This window comes from Oncorhynchus tshawytscha, linkage group LG16, assembly GCF_018296145.1.
Source record: "Oncorhynchus tshawytscha isolate Ot180627B linkage group LG16, Otsh_v2.0, whole genome shotgun sequence".
In the NCBI taxonomy this organism is placed as follows: domain Eukaryota; kingdom Metazoa; phylum Chordata; class Actinopteri; order Salmoniformes; family Salmonidae; genus Oncorhynchus; species Oncorhynchus tshawytscha.
In genome coordinates this window covers 12,112,295-12,139,906 of record NC_056444.1, presented here as the reverse complement: position 1 = coordinate 12,139,906, position 27,612 = coordinate 12,112,295, and the positions used below count along the sequence as shown (strand labels likewise).

The 27,612-nt window shown below is 46.0% G+C and overlaps 1 protein-coding gene across 12 annotated transcripts in view; it reads right to left on the bottom strand.

Moving 5' to 3' along the window:
* Positions 1 to 27,612, bottom strand: part of LOC112215327 (receptor-type tyrosine-protein phosphatase mu-like) — a 333,484-nt gene that overhangs the window by 210,101 nt on the left and 95,771 nt on the right. For all 12 annotated transcript variants that reach the window (XM_042298786.1, XM_042298787.1, XM_042298789.1 and 9 more), the window contains exons 3-4: positions 10,940 to 11,217; positions 2,283 to 2,361 (exon numbers count right to left, since the gene is read on the bottom strand). In XM_042298786.1, coding sequence (XP_042154720.1) covers positions 2,283 to 2,361; positions 10,940 to 11,217 — 357 coding nt within the window. The remainder of the gene's footprint in view (positions 1 to 2,282; positions 2,362 to 10,939; positions 11,218 to 27,612) is intronic.

Sequence of the window (27,612 nt, the reverse complement as noted above, 5' to 3'; positions counted from 1 at the left end):
AACAAGATATTTGTGGAGTGGTTGAAAAACATAAGTAAACTTCTGACTTCAACTGTATATAGCATCTTCCGCAAGTCATACTAAACAGGGACGTGGTTAGAGAGTTGAGCAAGTAACTGAAAGGTTGCTGGATCGAATCCCCAAGCTTACAAGATAGAAATCTGTCATTCTGCCCCTGAGCAAGGCAGTTAACCACGGGTGACGAAAACATGGATCTCGATTATGGCAGCCCCCCGCACCTCTCTGATTCAGAGGGGTTGGGTTAAATGCGGAAGACACATTTCAGTTGAATGCATTAAGTGTTACAACTGACTAGTATCCCCCTTTCAACTAAACAGCCTATTATCCTTTAATACCACAAAAAAACAAATCACATTTCTTCTCTGTTGGCCTAACCTTGGTCTGATCGCTTGAGCCACGCGGGCTGAAATCTGACGAGATTCAATCAAACATTTTTTTTAACCTTCTTCCCAGGAGTCTCTGGGACAGCATTTTCAATCAGGATATTACAGTGGCGAGAGGAGGTCAGGAGGCATGAAAATAAGCCGTGGTGAAAATATTCAAGCCGGGGAAAGTATAAACCTGTCGTATCTCTCCAGAGTTCAAGGATATTAGAAGAAAGTTTTCAGAGATGCAACAATAGCGGGAAATGCGAAAGTAGTGGGGGGGTGGGGGATCAAAACAGGGCCATAAACAAATGTCTCGCCCCTGTGTTCAGAGCACCCTGTGTTTTTGGAGGTGTAATGGGGAAATTTAAGATTAATAAAGTTCATATTCAGTTTACAGCAACTATCCAATACTTTGCACATTTACATGTTTCCCTTTCTGTAATACACCTGATTTCCAGGGTTCTATTTGTGACACTCATTTGTGTCTGGGTTGATGGCCACAACTTGTTACTGAATGTTATGGATTGCATTCATATCTGTTGACAGAACAGAACATTGGTGCTGTGAGATTAGAATATAACGGCCTGCTTAGAGAAAGCCAGTTAGGCATTTTCTCTGCTTCTGTGCTGGAGGTGTCTATTGCAACTTGTAATTAAACTAGATTGATTTTGATAGACTTTATCAATGACTGCTCTCCTCTCCCAATCTTCAAATTCCCATTACAGGGAACAAAACATGCTTCCTTGTAGCCTTGTTGATACAGTGTGTGTGTGTGTGTGTGTGTGTGTGTGAGAGAAGGGGGGTTGTCCCCTTAGTCAGGCAGCTGAACTAACAACAAAGCTGACGTATCTGGGTCAATCTGAATGTCTAATGGAAGTTGGATCACCACCTCACTAACGCAAGGATGAAAGTCCATGCTAATCAAATTATGTAAAGGACTTTTTAATTAGCTCCCCCTTGTCTCTCCGTGTTCGAAGCAGGCGGGCCGTGGCGGGCGACGACCTTGATTCTGATATCTGAGATGAGGTACACTATAGTACACGCCACGGAACTCTGTGGTAGGCAATTAAAAAAGCTCTTGTGAAGTAACGGCGGTCCTGATATCTCCCAGCTCAGCACTCCCCCAATCTTTGGAGCGGAGGGCTAATGGTATTGCCCTGCTTCAACTGGGATACAAACCTGAACCTGGGCCAAACTCAAAAAGAAGTCAACGTTCTCATGAGGCTAAGTACCTCTCTTTGTTGACACGTAATCTGTTGAGTGCCCTTGGAAAGTCACACACCACTCTACGCAGCGACGTTGTTAATAAAACAACTATATAAAACTGAAATGTGATGCAGAAAAATGTGAGATGTTTCCGCGTGTTTATATCTTCATTCAACATAATGTGTGCGGTGTGAGGGCCGATCCACGCAGTGAATCCTCACACATTCTTTGTGGAGTGGTTGTTCCTCGGCACCTGGCTACATGGCTAAGCAGATCTGTGAGTTCTATCCGAGGCAATTAGTCTAGCATGCTCACACAGAACTTTACAAATCTGGGGGAGGATTGTGTCTCAGGGAGTCTTTCCTGGAGAGCAGGAGAATGACAGGAAGCTTGCTCCCCTCCCCTCTTTTTGCCTTTGTCTCAGTGAAACACATTTAATATGACGGGCTGTGTAGTATATCCTGGCTTCATTCATGTCACAGGACGGGCTGGAAATATATTCCCCAGAAAAATACCGATATGGAGTTCACTATATAGCAAAGACATGGGTCGGTAGGTGACAGCAATATAACTAGTGAGGAGCGAGAGATTAGGGAGGGGGGGGCCTGAAGAGTGACAACCCAGTGAGTTATGGGACTTGACTACATAACACATTCATTGTGTGCGTGCGTAGCAGTGGAGACTTACTGCACTGGTGGCCTTGCAAGATGATGCTCTTGATGGCCAGTAGGCCTCGTTGTCCTGTGCTCACCGCCTCAAAGACAATCTGCAGAGGGGAGGAGAGAAAGAGAGGGAGGGAGGTGAGAGGTTGGTAGTTGGCACAAACATAAAGAGCATCCCTAGTGCATTTCCTGTGATCTAGAAAACTGGCCATAGAGAAGGCTCATTTCCTCCCAACGCTCTACACAGTCCCCATCGTGGATTTAAAAGCTTTGGATGGGTGTGAGCATCGGTAGAGAGTCGCCACCATTATTCAATCCATGAGACAGAAAACAGACTGAGATGGCTCCTGTACTTCCATTCACTGTATGTTGAGTGAGGGAGGAGGGAGAAGTCGGGAAATGATACAGTTTATGGGGCCCCGGCCCACACGAAGCCTTCAAACATGGGGCATGAGTTAGGGGGCTGAGGATTGGGTTACTGTTACATGGACCTTTTCCTTGGACTTCCAAACAATGGTGCCTGCGTCTATGATGACTGGGTCTATTTATATTCCTTAATCATGGCTTCCAGACAGCAGGCGTTTAGCTATGAGGTATGTTCTATCGGCTGGCTCCCAGCTCCTCCTCTTTAGAAGATCTTCCTTGTCAGTGCTGTTTCATTCTGAGTTCAACCATGTTTTCACTACTGGTGTGAGAAAGAGTTAAGGTAAACACATCATAAAGATACAACCTAAACCATTTGAAATGATGTCTGCTCCTCCACTTCCCAGTAGAGCGATGTCTGCTCCTCCACTTCCCAGTAGAGTGATGTCTGCTCCTCCACTTCCCAGTAGAGCGATGTCTGCTCCTCCACTTCCCAGTAGAGCGATGTCTGCTCCTCCACTTCCCAGTAGAGCGATGTCTGCTCCTCCACTTCCCAGTAGAGCGATGTCTGCTCCTCCACTTCCCAGTAGAGCGATGTCTGCTCCTCCACTTCCCAGTAGAGCGATGTCTGCTCCTCCACTTCCCAGTAGAGCGATGTCTGCTCCTCCACTTCCCAGTAGAGCGATGTCTGCTCCTCCACTTCCCAGTAGAGCGATGTCTGCTCCTCCACTTCCCAGTAGAGCGATGTCTGCTCCTCCACTTCCCAGTAGAGCGATGTCTGCTCCTCCACTTCCCAGTAGAGCGATGTCTGCTCCTCCACTTCCCAGTAGAGCGATGTCTGCTCCTCCACTTCCCAGTAGAGCGATGTCTGCTCCTCCACTTCCCAGTAGAGCGATGTCTGCTCCTCCACTTCCCAGTAGAGCGATGTCTGCTCCTCCACTTCCCAGTAGAGCGATGTCTGCTCCTCCACTTCCCAGTAGAGCGATGTCTGCTCCTCCACTTCCCAGTAGAGCGATGTCTGCTCCTCCACTTCCCAGTAGAGCGATGTCTGCTCCTCCACTTCCCAGTAGAGCGATGTCTGCTCCTCCACTTCCCAGTAGAGCGATGTCTGCTCCTCCACTTCCCAGTAGAGCGATGTCTGCTCCTCCACTTCCCAGTAGAGCGATGTCTGCTCCTCCACTTCCCAGTAGAGCGATGTCTGCTCCTCCACTTCCCAGTAGAGCGATGTCTGCTCCTCCACTTCCCAGTAGAGCGATGTCTGCTCCTCCACTTCCCAGTAGAGCGATGTCTGCTCCTCCACTTCCCAGTAGAGCGATGTCTGCTCCTCCACTTCCCAGTAGAGCGATGTCTGCTCCTCCACTTCCCAGTAGAGCGATGTCTGCTCCTCCACTTCCCAGTAGAGCGATGTCTGCTCCTCCACTTCCCAGTAGAGCGATGTCTGCTCCTCCACTTCCCAGTAGAGCGAAGGCTGCTCCTCCACTTCCCAGTAGAGCGAAGGCTGCTCCTCCACTTCCCAGTAGAGTGATGGCTGCTCCTCCACTTCCCAGTAGAGTGATGGCTGCTCCTCCACTTCCCAGTAGAGTGATGGCTGCTCCTCTATTTCCCCAATGCTGTTGGGTTACAACCCCCCCCACCCACCCACCATGGCCCTTATCTCTCAGGATGCAGCTGGTTAAAGACTCATGGGCCGCCTTCCTGTTCACACTGAGCAGAGGTTCTGGCACCCTGCCCACCCCACTTTGTTTACTGTACATCAGAGCCCTTCCATTGGTCAAAAAGCAGAGCGGCAGGACCTCTTTCCTGTGATCCTCCCTCCCTCCTCTTTATCACTCAGCCAATGGCTGTGATTTATTCCACGAAGTTGTTCACTCCCCTTCGCCCTTTTTCACTCCCCTTCACGAATGTGGGACAACTGGACAGCTATAAAGAATACTGATGCCTAGTTAAGGTCGCCATATTGTTCTTAACCTATCGAGACCTGTTTTGTTCAGTGATGGGGAGTGAACAAGGGCAGAAGGGAACAACTTCCTGGTATGAAGCGCGACTACTAAGTCAACTCTGAGTATCTGACTTGACTCGGTCACAGAAGACAGAAATGAGGTCAAGCGAGACAATAGGTCCGTTGGCTATGGGTGGCAAGCGTCTAGTTAAGATCAAGACTGAAAAGCCCCCAACCATGGAAGTCACAGTGTTCAAAGTTTCCGAACAGAGAAAACAAACACTTAAGATAACAGAACTATGTGGGGCCCAGATAGGAGGTCAGTAGATGCAAGAACACCCAAACCAAAACAAATGTCTGGGTAGACAGAGGCAAGAGAGTCAAATGAAATCGATCAAATAAAATGTGTTTCCTTGTAATCTAAACAGTCAAAAGGGGGGCTTACATACCTTGTTATTCATTATTCACTGTGTATTTGGTCCTAGTGTCACTATTTCTGCTACTATTACTTCATCTTTATCTCTGCATTGTTGGAAAAGGACCCGTAAGAAAGCATCACTGTTAGTCTACACCTGTTGTTTATGAAGCATTTGACGAATAAAATGTGATTTGTGATCTAAGCAGATTACGTCCCAAGGACAAATCAATTTAGAGGAGATTGCAAAGCTATAGGCTATGCTTTACATCCAGCTCCCATTCCACCCATATTAACTCCTTCAATAGAGCAGACACAATGAGGTAGACAGCATCAAAACAGCACCCTATTCCCCATATAGGGCTCTGGTCAAAAGTAGGGAATCATTTAGGACACAGCCCTAGGCCTCATAGCTGTGTGCATGCACACCTCATATCAGTCTGATGTCCAAAGCGAAGAACTGGATGCAGAAATGATCTTTACTCCATTCCTCAAGCCTACCACATTAGCTGAAGTAGGGTGTATTGTTGAGGGACCATACCTAGTCCAATGTAACCTGCTTAAAAATGGCCTTTTCTGTGTGTGTTACCATGGAGGACCCAAACACACTAGTCCCAATGCACCGCAGACAAGGAGGATGAAAATGAGTCATTAGCCACAAGATAACATTGTTGAGCTGAGGCCAAACAAGATGCCTTTATTAAAACCATTCAAATGGGTTTTAATAGACTTCCATCCCTCTCCTCCTATCTCTCGCTTCCTTTTGAGCGACGGCAGACGCCGCGGCCGCTAATTATGCCTTTACGAGGGCCTAATTTTCAAAAAGGAAATGAAAAGTAAACACCAGAGTGTGAAATGTCACGACGTGCCGCAGAGGTAATTAAACCTCAGGTTGTTAATGTTTGTCGCCGTGGTGATGCTAAGCAACCTGCTCGACCCCGGCGGACCCCGGCGGACCCCCGAACACCCCTCCCCCGCCCTCCCCCTCGTGTTTTGGTTTATCTCCTACATTAGCTGCATCTCGTTAATGAGCTCAATTAGCCATGACAACGTTCATGTGGTTAGTGAGTGCTGGAGAACTAAGTTTGCTTTTCTTTTGCATAATGCGTAATCTAAAGTGAGTAGTGCTCCTCTGGTGTTCGTGCTTATTACTTTACTACATGGCGTCCTTAGTGGAACATCAGATTCTCCACATCTTTTACAAAATGTGTTGTCAGTAAGTTGTTGAAACTTCCTAAGAACAAAAGGCTGATCTCATGCATAATAACAGACGTAGAAGAGATGACCCTCCTGGCTCTCTCACCCTCCCTCTCCCTCACTTGCGCCCAACCTCCGCCCTCCCTCCCTAGCGCCAAACCTCCCTCCCTAGCGCCCTCCCTCCCTGATTAAATAATGATGCTATGTTGCCAGTGTTCCTTTACAGTTCACCTGGTAATTGTGATTGTGTCTTAAAATGGAATTGGAATAACAGAGCAGACAGAGATGAACAAAGCAAAATGTCAGGATCAAGATCATAGTATGACAGGCTGAAGAAGGACATTACCATATTCCAAATGCAAGGCGTTATCAATTAAACGTTTCTCAAGAGCGAACCAAACATTGCTATGTAACAAGACCTGTGCTGATGGACTGGCAGTGTAAACGGAGTGGAGAGAAAACCATACGCTGTAATTACAAATAAGTGACAAAGTAGGTTCTGTATTTCAGGTGGTTTTCATTTTGATAAACACTTAAATACACGGTGCAATTACAGAAACCCCATAATTACTTGCTACATTGTCATTAGGTATAGAGCTTTGAAGACGACGCTTTTCCATTGTTAATCTCAGAGGGTAACAACAAGTCACAATGTTGCATTCCTCGCAAATTCTGCTCAGTGTAGAGAGTCTCCTTCTGCCCAGTGCCTCTGTGGAACAGATGGAGGTGATTTCTCTGGGGAAACATGGAGATGGATTTATCCCTCTTCCCCATCAGTCTCTCTAGGGGCAAACCTCACAGGCCTGTGTGTTTCCATTGTGTCAGCACTGGCAATGCTGACCCTGCGTCTGTGACCCTGTGCGCGCGCGTATCTGTGACCCTGGGCGCGCGCGTGTGTGTCTGTGACCCTGCGTGGGAGGAAACCAAACATTTGGTGTGAGCGGTAATTTCCTGGGCAGGAAATCCGCAGCTCTGCAGCCTGAGAGTGATGCTAGAAAGTGGTTTGACCTCCAGAGACCTGTACCGCCATAGAGCTGCAATGACAACACATGAACTCTGGCAAAGTTGAATATTATTATGTCATGCTAATGGGCGGTGTTTAAAAATGGATCTCTTGCTGGGAACATGTCTGATGGGTTCTCATCTCCACCCACATTACCTCTACATTAGTTACATCAGTCTGGATGTACAGCCCCCCAGAGGAAAACAACACTGTCTACCATTTCCTACCTGGCCACAGTACAACATGACTTTGACTTGAACAAAACATTACATTTCCTGAACAGTAGGACCCTTAAAGACAACCATACCCCCTGTTCTATGTGCCCTTTTTATAGCCCCATCCCACTAACCCCCACCCCATCTTACTAACACCCACCCCACCCCCACCTTACTAACCCCCACCTTACTAACCCCCACCCTATCCCCACCTTACTAACCCCACCCCATCTTACTAACCCCCAGCCCCATCTTACTAACCCCCAACCCCCACCTTACTAACCCCTCAGCCCCACCTTACTAACCCTCATCCCCCTACTAACCCCCATCCCACCTTACTAACCCCCATCCCATCTTACTAACCCCCACCTTACTAATCCCCATCCCATCTTACTAACACACACCTTACTAACACCCACCTTACTAACCCCCAATCCCACCTTACTAACCCCCACCCCCACCTTACTAACCCCCACCCCCACCTTACTAACCCCCACCTTACTAACCCCCACCCCCACCTTACTAACCCCCACCCCCACCTTACTAACCCCCACCCCCACCTTACTAACCCCCACCCCCACCTTACTAATCCCCACCCCCACCTTACTAACCCCCAATCCCACCTTACTAACCCCCACCCCCACCTTACTAACCCCCACCCTCACCTTACTAACCCCCACCCGCACCTTACTAACCCCGACCTTACTAACCCCGACCTTACTAACCCCCACCCCCACCTTACTAACCCCCACCCCCACCTTACTAACCCCCACCCCCATCTTACTAACCCCCAATCCCACCTTACTAACCCCCACCCCCACCTTACTAACCCCCACCCCCATCTTACTAACCCCCACCCCCATCTTACTAACCCCCATCCCCACCTTACTAACCCCCACCCCCACCTGACTAACCCCCACCCCCACCTTACTAACCCCCAATCCCACCTTACTAACCCCCACCTTACTAACCCCCACCCCCACCTTACTAATCCCCACCCCCACCTTACTAACCCCCACCTTACTAACCCCCAATCCCACCTTACTAACCCCCACCTTACTAACCCCCACCCCCACCTTACTAACCCCCAATCCCACCTTACTAACCCTCCATCCCCACCTTACTAACCCCCACCCTCACCTTACTAACCCCCACCCTCACCTTACTAACCCCCACCTTACTAACCCCCACCTTACTAACCCCCACCTTACTAGCCCCCACCTTACTAACCCCCACCCCCATCTTACTAACCCCCACCCCCATCTTACTAACCCCCATCCCCATCTTACTAACCCCCATCCCCATCTTACTAACCCCCACACCATCTTACTAACCCCCATCCCCACCTTACTAACCCCCACCCCCACCTTACTAACCCCCACCCCCACCTTACTAACCCCCAATCCCACCTTACTAACCCCCACCCCCACCTTACTAACCCCCAATCCCACCTTACTAACCCCCACCCCCACCTTACTAACCCCCCACCTTACTAACCCCCACCTTACTAACCCCCAGCCCCACCTAACTAACCCCCAGCCCCACCTTACTAACCCCCACCTTACTAACCCCCAATCCCACCTTACTAACCCCCATCCCCACCTTACTAACCCCCATTCCCACCTTACTAACCCCCATTCCCACCTTACTAACCCCCATTCCCACCTTACTAACCCCCACCCCCACCTTACTAACCCCCATCCCACCTTACTAACCCCCACCTTACTAACCCCCATCCCCACCTTACTAACCCCCACCCCCACCTTACTAACCCCCACCTTACTAACCCCCACCCCACCTTACTAACCCCCACCCCCACCTTACTAACCCCCAGCCCCACCTTACTAACCCCCAGCCCCACCTTACTAACCCCCAGCCCCACCTTACTAACCCCCAGCCCCACCTTACTAACCCCCAGCCCCACCTTACTAACCCCCACCTTACTAACCCCCAATCCCACCTTACTAACCCCCATCCCCACCTTACTAACCCCTCAGCCCCACTTTACTAACCCTCATCCCCCTACTAACCCCCCATCCCACCTTACTAACCCCCACCCCCACCTTACTAACCCCCACCCCCACCTTACTAACCCCCACCCCCACCTTACTAACCCCCACCCCCATCTTACTAACCCCCCACCCCCATCTTACTAACCCCCAATCCCACCTTACTAACCCCCACCCCCACCTTACTAACCCCCACCCCCATCTTACTAACCCCCACCCCCATCTTACTAACCCCCATCCCCACCTTACTAACCCCCACCCCCACCTGACTAACCCCCACCCCCACCTTACTAACCCCCAATCCCACCTTACTAACCCCCACCTTACTAACCCCCACCCCCACCTTACTAATCCCCACCCCCACCTTACTAATCCCCACCCCCACCTTACTAATCCCCACCCCCATCTTACTAACCCCCATCCCCACCTTACTAACCCCCACCTTACTAACCCCCAATCCCACCTTACTAACCCCCACCTTACTAACCCCCACCCCCACCTTACTAACCCCCAATCCCACCTTACTAACCCCCATCCCCACCTTACTAACCCCCACCCTCACCTTACTAACCCCTCACCTTACTAACCCCCACCTTACTAACCCCCACCTTACTAACCCCCCACCTTACTAACCCCCACCCCCATCTTACTAACCCCCATCCCCATCTTACTAACCCCCATCCCCATCTTACTAACCCCCATCCCCATCTTACTAACCCCCATCCCCACCTTACTAACCCCCACCCCCACCTTACTAACCCCCACCCCCACCTTACTAACCCCCAATCCCACCTTACTAACCCCCACCCCCACCTTACTAACCCCCAATCCCACCTTACTAAACCCCAGCCCCACCTTACTAACCCCCAGCCCCACCTTACTAACCCCCAGCCCCACCTTACTAACCCCCAGCCCCACCTTACTAACCCCCACCTTACTAACCCCCAATCCCACCTTACTAACCCCCATCCCCACCTTACTAACCCCCATTCCCACCTTACTAACCCCCATTCCCACCTTACTAACCCCCATTCCCACCTTACTAACCCCCACCCCCACCTTACTAACCCCCAATCCCACCTTACTAACCCCCACCTTACTAACCCCCATCCCCACCTTACTAACCCCCACCCCCACCTTACTAACCCCCACCTTACTAACCCCCACCCCACCTTACTAACCCCACCCCCACCTTACTAACCCCCAGCCCCACCTTACTAACCCCCAGCCCCACCTTACTAACCCCCAGCCCCACCTTACTAACCCCCAGCCCCACCTTACTAACCCCCAGCCCCACCTTACTAACCCCCACCTTACTAACCCCCACCTTACTAACCCCCACCTTACTAACCCCCCCCACCTTACTAACCCCCACCTTACTAACCCCCATCCCCACCTTACTAACCCCCATCCCCACCTTACTAACCCCCATTCCCACCTTACTAACCCCCATTCCCACCTTACTAACCCCATCTTACTAACCCCCATCCCCACCTTACTAACCCCTCATCCCGACCTTACTAACCCCCACCCCATCTCACCTGGTAGAAGTTGGGCCAGAAGGTGCTGACAGCCAGCTCCACCTGGCGCCAGGTGGGGTAAGCAGGGCCGGAGGCGTTCCACACGGGGATGCCCAGCGGACTGTTGTTCTCCTTAATGTAGATGTTGAGCTGGCCCGGGTTGGCGCCCTCGCGCTGGCCCGCCACGTAGTACTGGAAGATGAGGCAGTGGGTGTCGTTCTCTTTGAGCTGGGGCATGAGCAGCTGGGCCTTCTGGCCCGAGGAACGTCCGCTGGTGTTGACCATCATGAAGGCTGAGCCTTTGGGGGGGGAGAGGAGGGTTAGTCAGTGAAACTACTAAACACACTAATACCTGTAAATTACTTGAATAAACTTGACTAGTAATCAAGTGCATTTAAGATGTCACCGATTCAAACCGTTTTAAATGAGCATGAGTTGCACTGCTAAATCATGACAGTTATTTATGCCCTAAATATGAATTAGACAGGGTATTAGGGGAGGTAATCCAGTACACACAGTTTCTGAACGGCCATGTCATGAACACATATTTGACAGTTGGAGGTAGGTACAGTAAAATATGGACTAATCAGCAGGCTACGTGTTTGTAGAAGATAACCTGGCCAGCTGTTTGTTTCAGAAACAGGAAAATGTGACCTGAACACAGCACATACTGTACGTTAATTACTGTATCCAAGTCTCCCACTTCACCACTGACGTGATTATGGCAACACTAAATCAAGGTTCGTTGATACATTAACACAGCCTGTATACTTCATAACAAGACCATGACAAAGGAAACAGGAGGGAAGAGAAGATAAAGGGGATAAGATGTCCGCCTCAGTCAGAACAACAGTTAATGAATAACCACAACGTAACATTAAGAGAACCTCTCACTAGTCAGCATGGGTTGCCAATAGAACGGGCTTGGAACCTCTAACCATGGCAACTTGAATGGGGATTCCCGTTCTATTCCTTCTATATCTATGACTGAGTCACTAGTCAGTATGGGTTGCCGGAGATGGGAGAGGTTCTATTAATGTCACGTTGTGGTTATTCATTAACTGTTGTTCTGACTGAGGCGGACATCTTCTTATCCCCTTTATCTTCTCTTCACCCCTTGTTTCCTCTGCCATGGATAGGAGGTTCCAAGCCCCTTCTATTCATTATATTTCTATGCTCTGGGTCCTCTCCGTGGACGAAGCTTTGAAAGACCCTGGCGTGATCTCAGCTCATTTAAAGGGCCGTTTCAAAACTTTTTTTAATGGGCAAAAAGCGGAGTGTGGTGTTTGTTTTACTGCAAAAGACCCTCGGCCATTGTTCTGGCTCGTCTTCTAGGTGTTCATTATCTACTCAAACTGGTATTCCCGAGCTGAGTCTATATTTCTCTCTACAGTAGCTACTGTGTATATGCAGATTGTTGTTTCTTTCTAAAAATAAGCATGATGTACAAAACTAACAGGGAGATAGAGTGTAGGAGTGGAATGTACGGCCCACCAACAATGAATCAGAATTCTCATTGAAATTCTCCTCACTAAGTGCAGTATGCCCAAACAGCACCGTGGCAAATCTGAAAGTCTCAAGTGTCACTAATGTATACAGCTCCATTACTTCTATTTATATCTTTTTCTGAAACTCTGCTTTCCTTACTGAAGGTTCAGTCGCTAACGGCCCCCGTCATGCCCTAAAAGCCTAGACGATGGGGATAGTGAAGGATTTAGGGGGGGTTCATAGAGATCCCAGGCACATTGATCCTGAGTGGAGAAGAGAACAGGGAAGGAACCACTTTGTCCTTGGCCTTCCTTCCCCACTTCCATTAAAGCCTGTAGAACGCTCTCTGCCATGGTAACGTTGAAGTGCCCAGTACATAGGGCTTCAGAGTCTCATCGGCAGAACTCTCATTAGTCCATTTGTGCTCCAGCATTGGCCTTCCAGGGCTAGAGCGCAGAGCGGAAGGAGGAGTGGGAGGAATCGATACGGTCTGGGGGTAGTGAAGGGTACACCATGGACAAATCCAGTAGCAACAAATGGACGCCCTTGACCACACCACTTTTAGGGTTGAGGACTGTTGTTGAAAATGTTCAAAAATTCTAAATTTCCTATGATGGCGAAAGGGTTGGCGAAACAAGAACAGTTTGCTTTGAATGGATGTCTGGTGATAATTGGAGGACCACGTTGGGACAAAGAACATTTATGTATATTTAGTCCAATTTAAAACAAGAGCCGCGGCCTTAAAATTCAACCTCTTCCTACTGTTTGCAATGCTCGGAAGGATCTGAGGCCTTCAACCTAGAAGTGGTGAACAAAAGACACGTTGAAGAGCTCTATATATGCAACAAGTTTTACTGTAGTTGTCGCTCCAGCTTGTCATCTAAGGTCAGTACCTCGCGCCAGGGTCATCCACCGGCCTCTATATAATTACACATCAAACTATGATCCAAAGATTGTACCTACCTCTCCCTGGCTGTAGTATTAATAAGATAGAGGGTGCCCTCCTGTGCCGTGTCCATTATTGTGTACTAAAGTGCGCCTTTTCCCACTTAATTTCAGATTAAATTGAAGATCAGGGTGTTAAATGTGCACCCTACCCTCTCATTTCCCAAGCAAATCTTGCCTATGGCCTGCAGCTATGAGAGGGGTAATTTGATATTTCATAATAATGATGGAATTGTGTTAAGGAGCCCAGACAACTCAGGCAGTCTCTGGGATTGTGTTAAGGAGCCCAGACAACTCAGGCAGTCTCTGGGATTGTGTTAAGGAGCCCAGACAACTCAGGCAGTCTCTGGGATTGTGTTAAGGAGCCCAGACAACTCAGGCAGTCTCTGGGATTGTGTTTAAGGTTGATAAAAACTGTAGTGTGGTGCGGGGTAATCGGTTTTGGAATTGGCGGTTGCCCCTCTCCATTAGAGATCTTTATACCACTGGGCTCATAGTTGGCATCAACATCTGTTTAGTCATTTCATGGGTATGAGAGCTCACTGCTCACCAAAAGTCCCTTGTAAATTGGTTCAATCTGACTTCTGGCTATACATACTCACTACTACACTCGAGCTGGCTCATATGCTCCCTGTTGCTTCTACCGAACACACAGATATGATATCTTCTGATGACAGACTTCATCCAACACCCAGGCCACAACCAAAACCCAAATCCATTCCCAATGCCACGCTACACTCTTGACCTCAAAAACTCAGATGACACTTCTGTCGCCCCTGGCGATGAACACACCAGTACATCTGACAATGATAACGACCAAGCTCGAGGCACAGCACCGGTTCCCATGGCCACCAGATCACCGGCGTCAACGATTTCTCCCAATTAATTTCATATTCCAAAGTTTCTCGCATGGTTGCTGGTTGTTAGTACACAGGAAGACTGAAGGGTATGGAGCTGGGTCATTATAAAGTATGTTGGCAAGTTCATTGCCAAGATAAAAACGACAAAATGGTGTTTGTAGATACAGTTTAGGAAAGTGGTCTAGTGCATCATTTTCTTGACAGCCTTGTCAGAAAAACGCTGCTCCCTCAACGGATTCAGTCTTTCATAACTCGTAAATAAACTTCCATCACCAATCCTTGACATGATATCTAAAATATGCCTTTTAATTAATAGAGTCCTCTCTAATGTGCCTTCAGAGCATAGCGTTAAGCTGCATGTTAGCCTTCCGTTTGGTGTCTTGCCAACAGGTATATATGCCTGTCATTAGCATAACTCCTGTGCCATGATCAGAAGCACAATTTCTTTCCTTTCCAACTCACTTCATATATTTGTTCACAAGACCAATAGAAAAGAGGGACACCCTTTCATAAGTGGGGGCACATGCTCTTCCTGGTTGCATTGAAACAACTACTGAAACAACAGACAGCACTTTCAAGGGATTGTTTGCCCCTTTCATGTTGTCCTTTATCTCTCTCTCTTTTGATATAAGTTTTATTTTCAGAGCTGTCATATTCCAGGGGGAAAACAAACAGACGAGACAAGGAGGCAATGCTACGCCATTTGAATTTCATAGACAAAAGTTGAGACTCCCTCTGAGAAAGACTATGGGGTGCTCAAGGTCATCTGAAGTGATATGGGGTCCTAGAATATAAAGTGTTCTGGAATATTCCATCTCTGTTTCTACAAGACTCACCTGCACCACACTGCTTGTGCTGATATAGGAATGCCATTTGTTAAAATAAGTTGTTTTACTGCTAATAATGTTTAGGTATTTTGTTATGATCAATTATTCACCAACCTGTATTTCCAGGTGGCATGAAATCAAATATTCTGACTATACAAGTATCTTCAGTTAGCTCAACTTAACAGTATTTGGAGTATAAAAGTAGCATGAGAGCAAGTTAACACACTTCCAGATTTCACTCAACTTTGCATTTGTGTCACTTATAATGCTTCATCCATTCATGATTCTTGTAAAAACCTTGTGCTGTGTGTGTGTGTGTGTGTGTGTGTGTGTGTGTGTGTGTGTGTGTGTGTGAATTATGATCTCAGGTATCAGCCTCTACTGCCAGGTGGTCTGGAACTGAATCCAGTTGCTAAGCTCTCGATACACTTGAGAGTTTAGTGGCACCAACCATGTGAGAAATTTGAAGAAAAAAAATTGGCTTTCTAAAAAAGGCCATTATGCCTGCATTCTAACTAATGGAATTGGCATGGGAAGAATATTACACACCTGGCAGGTGCCGTTCCTGTCCCTCAGAGTTAGAAAACTGTCTTTTTCAGCCTTGGAAATAAAGGAGGCTATCTGTTGGCGATATGTCTGCTACAAGTATTCTGTCAGCCAATCAGGAACTCCACTGGCATCGTTTGTATTGTTGCACTGGCTGATGACAATCGCTAACCGACACAGATGACTTTACCCTTGGTGCTCAAGGTTTGCCGGAGAGCCGTGGCCTTATCACGAGATACACAGCAGTGGGTAGAGAGACAGTGGGCGTTTGGCGCCTGAGCGTCCGCCAAGGGGGAAATCACCAGCGTGGTGAGAAAGGGAGGAATCCACTGTCAGTCTAGTGCTACTCGACTGCCTGACACCGGTCATTACATTAAATCGGTATCCTCACCATCTCGCCTGAGAGTGAGAATAGTAGGTTAAAGGAGGCTCAAACTGAACCAGTTGCGTTGGTAAGAAGACTACAAGTTTCAGTTTCTTTTGAATTTTGGAAAACATGGAGGTATAAATATTTGTAAAAGCTATTATAAAAGCTATATAAAAGCATCAAACTAATGCAGGAATTCTCACAGCGAGTCTCACTTTGGACATAAACCTAACACACCTCAGGCAGCGAGCGGTGAGACATACTATATGACCCTTGCCATTCGTGCCAGTCGTGAAAAACATCAAGCCTATATTTTCACCATCTCCATAGCTTACTTATTTACAGTATCCCAATCCACACGCAATGGAGGCTCTGATAACATCAGGGCCGGATTGTTTTAGTGTTGTCTAAAAGACACTCAGCAGGGGATACTGTTCTCCTCTACAATGCCAGGTTCAGGGCCAATTAACACGCAAACACTTTAAAAGCAACCAGAGGGTAATTTCCATAAAGAACAGAGCTTTGCAGTCATACAAAAAACCCATAATGTTTTCTATTTCTATGGAGTGTGTGTGTTAGAGAAAGGAGAGCGTGTGAAAGAAAGCGAGAGAGCGAGTGCAAGATGATTGTTTTTTTTACTTTGCCATTTCCAGCTCCCATTATGAGCGGGTATCGACCTCGTCAGTTGATGTTCATGAGCTCTTTTTTTCCCCTCATTGAGCTTTTGACATGGGAGAGAGAAGAATGACCATTTAAAATGAAAGAGTCAAACACCGATAGGACGAATCCAATTTTCTCTAGTCCCACAAATGATCGTACAATCAATCACTTTCTGGTGGGATGACAAGCAACTAAACTATATATATATATTTTTGTTTTCCTTTCTTTAAGGGATGAATTAGACTATGAATCCTCTACTGAATGGATTATGGACTAAGTGTGGCGATGCGGCCTTCTCGGTGGAAGGAAGGAAGGGATATGAACAAGTGCATAATCGTGGCCTTAGTTTCAGGTTAATGGAACAAGCAGTGTGCTAATGCATGTTTAAAGAGGCATAATATGGTGGGAAAAGGGAGGGGCAAGAGCGCGGCGCTAGCTATCGAGCCACATTCACACCAGCCCTTAAATATTTTAGCAGGATACATGACTTAAGAGGTTAAACGTGTTAGTGAGTGGATCAGTGCAAGTGGGTGGGGTGGGGCTGAGGCAGCGAGAGAGAGAGCGATGCGAAGATGAAATATTGGTCAGGCCGCACAGCTCAGCGCAATTGTCTTGTTGGTTCCACTCCAGCGGAATTGTTATGGCGTGTAAACAGCTCCCTACGAGTCAGCGAGATTGGTAATGAGATTTTTCTACATGGGAGGCTCTCGGAGAACGGATCAATGCCCCGTCGACGGGGGAAAGGATTAGAAAACTTGGATTTTAATCATTAACGTTTGGCCATATGCAATATCATTGAGGACGCCATGCACTTGCATAAAAGAAGCATGGGGACTGGGAGAAGAGTTTATTCTAATGAAGAGCGGGTTCTTGAGACTAGAGGACAGAGTGTCTGACAGCGAAACAACTGTCTCAGAGTACATGCCAGCCTGTCTCCCAATTTAAGGAGCTACATGAGGGCAAACTGCACTATAGCAGGGGCGGACTGGGACCAGAAATCAGTTCTGGAATTTCTAACACACCCAACTATTTTTTTTTTCTTGTTTCCTTCAGGCCCCCAGTATTAGCCAGATAATCCTTTTAAGCATAACCCACACAGATAGACAGGCTAGAAATGTTTCAGCCCATCTGGCATTTGCCCAAAATGCCAGGAGGCCAGTCCGCCCATGCACAACAATATAATTTTTTTCAATCTCCAGAAATTACATCTAGATGAGTATATAGAAGATACACCTGACAGGATCTAAAATCTCAGAGCTCACGAATTATGTCTAGCATCACAACCTGACCAAGGATGACTGACAAATCAGAGTACTCTAGGTCTTGGTATGAAAGGCCCATGTCCTACAAGGCAGACTGATTCAATGTCTATCATACAGTGCCTTCGGAAAGTATTCAAACCCCTGGACTTTTTCCACATTTTGTTACTTTACAGCCTTATTCTAAAATGGAGTAAATGTTATTTTTCCCTCTCATCAATCTACATACAATACCCCATAATTACAAAGTGAAAATAGGTTTTTAGAAATGTTTGCAAATGTAAAAAAAAAAAAAAAAAAAATTGGTTGAAAGTATTCAGACTCTTTGCTACGAGATACGAAATTGAGCTCACACCTGTCTATATAAGGTCCCACAGTTGACAGCGGTAGTCAGAGCAAAAACCAAGCCATGAGGTCGAAGGAATTGTCCATAGAGTTCCGAGACAGGATTGTGTCGAGGCACAGATCTGGGGAAAGGTACCAAAACATTTCTGCAGCTTTAAAAAGGTCCTTAATAACACAATGGCCTCCATCATTCTTAAATGGAAGAAGTTTGGAACCACCAAGACTCTTTCTAGAGCTGGCTGCCCGGCCAAACTGAGCAATCAGGGGAGAAGAAACCTGGTACCATCCCTACGGTGAAGCGTGGTGGTGGCAGCATCATGCCGTGGGGATGTTTTTCAGCGGTAAGGACTGGGAGGTCAGGATCGAGGAAAATATGAACAGGAACCTGGAACAGGTTCTCAGACTGGGGCGAAGGTTCACCTTCCAACAGGACAACAACCTGAAGCACACAGCAAAGACAACGCAGGAGTGGCTTTGGAACAAGTCTGAATGTCCTTGAGTGGCCCAGCCAGAACCCGGACGAGAACCCGATCAAACATCTATGGAGAGACCTGAAAATAGCTGTGCAGCGACAGAGGATCTGCAGAGAGAAATAGGAGAAACTCCCCAAATACAGGTGTGCCAAGCTTTTAGCGTCATACCCAAGAATAATCAAGGCTATAATCACTGCCAAAGGTGCTTCAACAAAGTACTAAGTAAAGGGTCTGAATACTTATGTAAATGTCATCAGTTTTTTTATTTTGAATAAATTAGCAAACATTTCTAAAAACCTGTTTTTGCTTTGTCATTATGGGGTAGTGTGATGTCATTATGGGGTAGTGTTTTGTCATTATGGGGTAGTGTGATGTCATTATGGGGTAGTGTGTGTGGACTGATGAGGAGAAAAAAAGTAAATCTTAGAATAAGGCTGTAACCTAACAAAATGTGGTAAAAGTCAAGGGGTCTGAATAGTTTCAGAAGGCACTTTATATTCCAACACACAACTTTAATCTCTAAGCTTCATTTACTATTAGGAAGTACACAAATCAATAACAATTCATGGATTCAAATGATACTCAAGCCATGACAAACGAACGCTGCTATAACCTTGCATGCACTCATGCAAACGTGTACACAGACACACACACACACTTCGTTGCCCATGGGATTCCGTTGATGAGCGTATTATGCTTAGAATCAGATGGGTTGTTCTCTTTCCATTTTGCCGTGCACAGATTACTGATTCAGGCTGGTGCCCCAGCGCTCTGCTCTTGTAACCAGGATGTGTTGTTTGTCCATTTATTGATTAACCTTCACATGCAAAGTAGTTTGTAAATTGAAGTTGTGCTTATTGGAAATGGGATATGTTTAAGACCCAGTGATGAATAGCCAGAGAGCGGGGCCAGGACGGGGAGTGTTTGCCTAAGGGGGGCATCTGATAATTGAGTTTTGGCAACTAATTTCAATACGAATCGCCAGTGTAAATACAGTCAGGGAACACGGATGTTTCCCAATGAAAGGCCCCTCATGAAGAAGAACAGTCATGATTAACTTTATGAGCCTAAATCATCTTTACTATATAGTGGACACTGGAATAGAGAGCAACTGTGATGCACTTAATCCCATTCATCAGCTATTCATGATGAACGAGGATTAAAACAGCAAAAGAAAGTCAAACCCTTCTTGAAACTCTTAACTGTTCCAGCACAACATTGCATTTTGAAATCCAATTAGGAACATGGCAATGAACTGATTTGTCTTGCTCTTAAATGGGTTAAATTAAACTTTTTTAAATAATGGTATATGCCAATTACTGTTGCAGATAATGTATAATGAAGGAGGGCCTTAATACAATCGCTATGATATTTAGAGCCACACTCAACATCCATACAACATTAGCATTTCAAACTATCCACATATGAGGTAACTAACACGGTAAAAAGGAGACCCAACAGCTACAAGACAGACGCGTCCTCTTTTCCCTCTCTCTTAAGAGAGGTGCCCTGTGGAATTCTGGGACGGCTGGCTCCCCAGCCTGGCAGGTGTCCACGGCTTAGGGGCGGCACCTGTGTCGTGGGGCACTGGCCAGGGAGGGAGCAGAGCCACTGGCCCCACCATCCAGCTTCACAGGATGCCAACCTCTCCCTCACTGTGCCAGGTCTATCCTTTCCAGCCAGGGTGAGGCTATTTGTGACATAGCAAGTCATGCTCCTGCTATTTTCTGTAACTAAACACTTTGTAGATGTTTTTTTTGCTGTGCTTCCTGAAAAACAATTTACATAGAACATGGGCTGCCTCTTTCAACTACATTAGCACTGCTAATGGGGCAGAGAACCTTGAGATTGGTAGCAGCAGTGTCACTCCCTGGCCATGCCCAGTGAGCCTACAGCCCCCTCTAATGAACCCACAGTGACTAAGGACAGTGAGGCCTTTTAAAAATACACTTTGGTCAACAGAAGGAAGTATGACCGAGAGAGCTGCATTGATTGTGCACAATCTGTCCCTGATGTTGCATTTCCTGCATGTGTCCGCCGTAAAAGAACAGGAAGTGTTTTTCAATGGGCTAGTTGACTGGGGTAAATGCAGGATTTATTAAGCAAGAATAATGTAAATGTCCATAAGATAACACTGTCTCAGTGCAGTCGTGCATCCTTCCAGGTGCAACTACTTACGCAAATTAGGTTTCAGATATTACAAATAAAATATAGATATTTCAGGGTGCCAATGCAGGAGGACAGATTGTGGTTTTTCATTTATTTATTTTTAATTTTTAATTGAATCTTTATTTAAGTAAGCAAGTCAGTTAAGAACAAATTCTTATTTATTTACAATGATGGCCTACCCAGGCCAAAACCGGATGTCGCTGGGCCAATTGTGCGCCGCCCTATGGGATTCCCAATCACGGCCAGATATGGTGAACTAAATTTAGGGATCTGGATCTTCATGGTGTTTTAGAACAAGCATATTTTGCATGACATTTCTCTGAAATTGATATTTAACTATATGTGTGTGGTACAGGGAGGGAGTTTAAAAGACGTTTCCCTTTTTCCAATCACTTTTTCAATAGGCCTCCTTCACCTTAAAGCTTTGACGATGGGTAAGGAATGAATAGCATTGATATACAGTGCTTTGCAAAAGGTTTCTCCATGTTTGATTGTTATAAAGTGGGATTAAAATTGATTGGTCAACAATCTACACAAAATACTTGAACATAAAACCAACTTCCCAAGAAGACTCACAGCTGAAATCGATGTCAAAGTTGTTTCTAACACGTATTGACTCAGGGAGCTGAATATTTATGCAACAACTATTTTTTTGTTTCAGCTCCCTGAGTCAATACATTGGCATTGATTACAGCTGTGAGTCTTCTCTGGGAACTCTAAGAGGCATGCACACCTGGAGTGTGGAATATTTGCCCATTATTCTTTTCAAAATTCTTCAATCTCTGTCAAGATGTTTGGGATCATGACTTGACAGCAATTTTCAAGTCTTGCCATTGATTTTCAAGCAAATTTAAATCAAAACTATATCTTGGCCAGGAACATTCACAGTCTTCTTCGTAAGCAACACCAGTGTAGATTTGGCCTTGTGCTGTAGGTTATTGTCCTGCTGAAAGGTGAATTCCTCTGGTGTGAAGACAGCAACAGGTATACCTCTAGGATTGTGCCTTAGCTCCATCCTGTTTATTTTTAAACTGAAAAACTCCAGGATTTGTTGATGTCAAGCATATCAATACCATGATGCAGCCACCACCAAGCTTGAAATTAAGGAGGCAGTCAACTAAAAAATTGCAATTTGCCCCAAACATAAGGCTTTGCATTTAGGCCATCAAGTGTCTTGCTGTTTTTTGTTGTTGCAGTATTGCTTTAGTGCAGGGGTCTCCAGGAACAGGGTTGGGGTGAACCTATAGGACGGTAGCTCTCCAGGAACAGGGTTGGGGTGAACCTATAGGACGGTAGCTCTCCAGGAACAGGGTTGGGGTGAACCTATAGGACGGTAGTTCTCCAGGAACAGGGTTGGGGTGAACCTATAGGACGGTAGCTCTCCAGGAACAGGGTTGGGGTGAACCTATAGGACGGTAGCTCTCCAGGAACAGGGTTGGGGTGAACCTATAGGACGGTAGCTCTCCAGGAACAGGGTTGGGGTGAACCTATAGGACGGTAGCTCTCCAGGAACAGGGTTGGGGTGAACCTATAGGACGGTAGTTCTCCAGGAACAGGGTTGGGGTGAACCTATAGGACGGTAGCTCTCCAGGAACAGGGTTGGAGAGCCCTGCTTTGTGCCTTGTTTCATACAAGATGCAAGTTTTAGAATCTTTATTTATATGTATATTTGTATTATTTTCACTCTGTCATTTAGGAGTCACTACAATGTTGGTGATCCATCCTCAGTTCTCTCCCATCACAGACATTGAACTCCGTAGCTGTTTTAAAATTACCAATGGGATAATGGTAACATCCCTGAGAAGTTTCATTCCTGTCCTGCAGCTCAGTTCAGAAGGACGACTGCATCTGATTTGTCTGGGTGGTTTAATACATCATCCACAGCATAATTATTAACTTGACCATGCTTAAAGTGATATTCAATGTCGGATTTGTTATTGTTACCCATCTACCAATCACTGCCCTTCTTCATGAGGCTTTTGGAAAAGCTCCCTGGTCATTGTAGTTAGATCAGTGCTTGAAATGCAATTCTTGATTGAGGGACCTTATAGATGTTGCATTTATGGGGGACAGAGGAAGGGGTAGCCATTTAAAAATCATGTCAACCACTACTGTATTATTTCACACAGAGTAAGTGCTTGTAAGTTGTGATTTGTTAAAGGAAAAATCCACCCAAAACCACTCATTCCAACCATCACTGTGGCCCTATTTGGCTCAGATGGTAGAGCATGGCACTTGCATGCCAGGCACCACCCATACGTAAAAAGTATGCACACATGGCTAAGTCGCTTTGGATAAAATTGCATATATTATTTCTTGAATTTACATTGTTAAATATCATTTATATGTGAGAACAATATTTTTGTGAACAAATGTTTCATTTTGGCGATATAATAAGGTTGGTAGCAGCATTGAAAATCGTTGTGGGAATCTGTTGCAGCTCAAGTCGACGACCAAATCCACAATGCCCCGTATCCACAGGCACTAAAAGCACACAGGGCTACTCTTGCTCTATCTGAGCTGGCTGGATTGCTAGGTAGCTAGCTAGCAAACGTTTATCAGCATGTAAAGTAGCTAGTTAGCTGTAAAATTGCCTTAAACTTCAATTAAGGAGTCTACAATCGGCAGATGGAGTCTAACAGATAGACTTTTGAGGAGATGGGAAATGGCTGCACGGTGCATTCTGGGCGATTCTAGGACAGGGAGGGCTCGTCAAGGAGTAAATGGGAGTCTAGCTCAAAAATGGCACGAATTTCGGCAACAAGAACATTACAAATCTTTTCCGAGATGTGAGATAATTAACTTGCTGTAATGTCGTATATCTTTGGAATTGTCACATTAAGTAATTGTGGAAAATAGGCATGTTTCTCGACATACACACAGTCTTTGAGAAAAGATTGCATGACGATTAGCTTAGCAACCACGTGACTCAGCATGACAACGCGATTGGTCGACAGTCTGCAGGGTGGGGCGTAAAACATTCCATTATTCATTGGAGTCCTATCTCCTTTCTGAAGTATCTCTGGTGACAGTACCATTCAATGCACCCTGGACTAAAGAGGCAGACAATTAGGAAAGCTGTGCTAGAGAGACCTTTAAATTACACAAGGTCGGAATGACACAAAAATATGATCAGTGTCTCATTCGAGAGAAGACCTCCTCCTGAGTCATGACATCGGCCAGTATTGAAATCTGACATGTATGATAGACATTTTCACCATCTAAAAGTCGTACTCCTATTAACTTATAGTGTAGAGAGAGACTTTGTCACGGCGCTACGTCATAACGGCTGGATTTCTGCCTGCTTCAAAGCCAATTTCTCAGATTCACATGACAACATGAAATGACCCAGGGAATTTATAGAACATCACTCAGATGCACAAAAACAATATAAAATTCAAAATGGGTGAACTTTCCATTGAAGGCAAATTTTACTCCTGAACTAATTCAGGCTTGCCTAAACAAAACTATTTTACTCCTGAACTAATTCAGGCTTCCCTAAACAAAACTATTTTACTCCTGAACTAATTCAGGCTTCCCTAAACAAAACTATTTTACTTCTGAATTTTTTCACTTTCACACGAGTATTTTGTGTAGGTTGATGACAACAAATGACAATTTAATCTATTTTAATCTTACTTTGAAACATAACAAAATGTAAAGAATACTTTTGCAAGGCACTATTTAATTTTATCCCACAAATTGGAGGAGCCAAATCTAAGTCACTCACTTAGGCGTTGGTATTTATTCTAATTGCGCAGTCCAAGCATGGAAGACTGACTATAACCGTCAATTTTCCTTGCCCGTTACACCTTCCATAATCACCATCTGGACCGTCTCCAATGTCTCCATCTCCTGCTGGAAACCTTTACCTTTCTACCCATGTATCAACGACTTCAAAGCTATTTCACTAAATACTGCATTAAATAGAGCTCTCACATTATAGTCCCGGTATCAACTCATGTAGCTCACAGGGACGTGCACTCTGAGTCTAGAGCGAGTGCTAATCAAAGAGCAGAGGTTGGAGGTACTACATTTTTCCAATTAGCTTTTTTTCCAGCAAACGATGAAGGGGGTGGCCAGTGCAGCATGTTCGATGTCATTTGGCGTAATGACTGCGACGATCATTATGGCCGAACGCTGTCGGGTCCTGAACTTTGAAAACATTACCCGCGGTTGGATTTCGGCTGGAGAGAACTGCTCTTCACTCTTTCGACACCGCACACCTCCCGACTCAGAGGTCGCTCAGAGCGGGGAACGAACAACATTTTCCAAATGGGCGACGTGGAGGACTGGGCTGATTTCGATCGCTCGCGCCACTCCAGGATTTGTGCCTCTAATCCCTCTTAACTTTCCCTCCTTGTTAAAATGTAAGTTTCAGCAGGTGCTGTGCACCTTGAGGTTAAGCACAGTCTTAGCTGAGAACCCACTCCCAGAGAGTCTCTGCTGAGTGTGCACTTCCAGGCCACAATGTCAAATCAACTCCAGCAGAGAAGGTAAGGATAGGAGACATCTGATTGCTGTGTATCATGTACAATCAAATCATGGAAAGACTTTTCTGAATCACCATCTCAAGTCTGGATTTTGACTATGGTCTCCAAGGATTCAACCTTGGTCACAAACGTAACTAGTCACTACGAACACCCAACATAAGGTGCAGCAAAAACAATGTGCCACCTTCCATTGAGAGTATTTGAACTTTTTGTATTGTTTGTTGGTTTGACAATGCCACTGTCAGCCAGAGAAATATGCTGAGAAGGATTATCACCACAGCAAGGAAGGTACTTGGAGTCAAACAGACAGGCCTGGATGAGATCTTTAAGGTCAGGGCCCTCCGCAAGGCTCACAAAATTATTTTAGACCCAAGTCACCCCCTGTACCCAGACTTTGAACTACTCCCCTCTGGGCGCAGGTATAGGGCACCCCTCAGCAGGAAAAACAACTAGACAGTCATTTGTGCCAGGTGTGATATCCCTCCTAAATAGCTCGGGCTCATATTCCTATTGACCCAGTAAGGCCAGCAGGCTAGTCCCTTTTTATTGGTATGTAACTGTTATGAAAGTTGTATTGTCAATTTTGTTTAGCATTTAAAACACCACTTTAAAACGTGTACATGGCACCGCAACAAAATTTCCCCATGGGGACAACAAAGGAAGTAGTCAATGACTGAGTCAAAGTGACACATGACATAAATTAGCTCTGTTGACCAGAAGTTGTTCATCAGAGTCCATTGTGTACAGGTAGTTTCTTCTCAAGTCCGTCAAGGCAGAGCTTTTAGTGACGCGTCTCTTTACCCAGGAGTCCCATAACCCTGAGACAGTGTTTTACGAAAATAATACATTTCAGTCTCACAAAATTAAACAGCTTCCGTGGATTGTGTGAACACCTGCAAATAATTCTGCCATGTATACCATCTGTTTCCTTAGAAATGAACAGATCTGTGTAGTCAAAATAATGGGGGGGAGTATGGGTTTGGAAGACTGACACAGGAAAGTCCTTGTGTACTGATCAGATATGCAAACTGCAATACTGTGTGTCGTAAGGTCTCTATTGTGTGGGTATTGTCTTTGATGTTCACCTCTGTTAAGTTTCCAGTGTTCCTCTGCGATGATACAGAAGAGTTATTTGCTGATATGATGTGGGAGGTCTTTGCAATGAAAGAGCCTGTGTCTTTGTGATCTATAGGAGGTATGCAGCCTTCGCTTCAGGCCACAACTGTATCCAGTCAAACCGGTTGACTATTTATGGCTCATTTCCGAAGAGAATAATTGAGAAGAGTAGAAATGTCTATCCTCTAACGCCTCAGTTTCCATGGCTTGAAGCTGTGTGTTTGAAACTTGGAGCTGATGGCGTGTATAGTATCATTTTCAAAGTTTGGTTGTGTTATACATAAATAGTTATCCATCACATCAATCTCCTGGAGCGTGGTTGTATGATGCCGATTATCGTCAGGTGTATAATTTATGAAGGTTATGCCCTTTTTATTGATAGTGCTGGTGGAGCCATTTTTTCACAGCTGCGGGAGAGTCACGGAACGGTCTCCCCATTTGACAAAAGAGAGCACACCTCCCCCCCAGAACTTGCTTTCAAGTGCCCATCTTTGTTCAGTCATTGCCTTATTACATTGCTAAACTGATGATAATGGCTGATAATTGTGGCCCAGTACCTGGGACTCTCTGTCTGTGATTGCCGGAGGCCAGACGGAGGGAAGGGACGTCAGAGGCTGTGTGTCGTTACCGTAGCGCTGAGATGAAAGGGACTACTTTCACTGGGTACACTTATTACCATTAAAATCAATCACTTCAGCTCTCCTCCTCAGAACTCCATTAGGTATAATTTCCTACAGTTGTTTTATCCACTCAAATGAAAATGAGACCACAGGAAGTAGATGTACGGCTCTGATCTCCAGTGAGAGATGCTTTATTGCGGTGTTAACCTTATAGGTCGTTTAGACCAATTAAGTTCAACCAATCTGACAGGAAATAGTCATTTAAAAAATGTAGCATTCAAATTGCTACAGCCATACCTTTGCCACGACTCAGACACAAGTTGTTGCAGATATGCATTCCAACTACTGCATTTAGGCAGTGTCCGACAAGCACGTACACACACACACACACACACACACACACTAAAGGAGCCAAGGCTGATGTGCAGAGGGCTCCGGGGAGGGAGTGAAAAGTGTGGTGATTTATTGGGACTTCCCCCTTTGTAAAATATTTTAACCTCGCGGCTGTGGCTGTAACTAGTTCCCC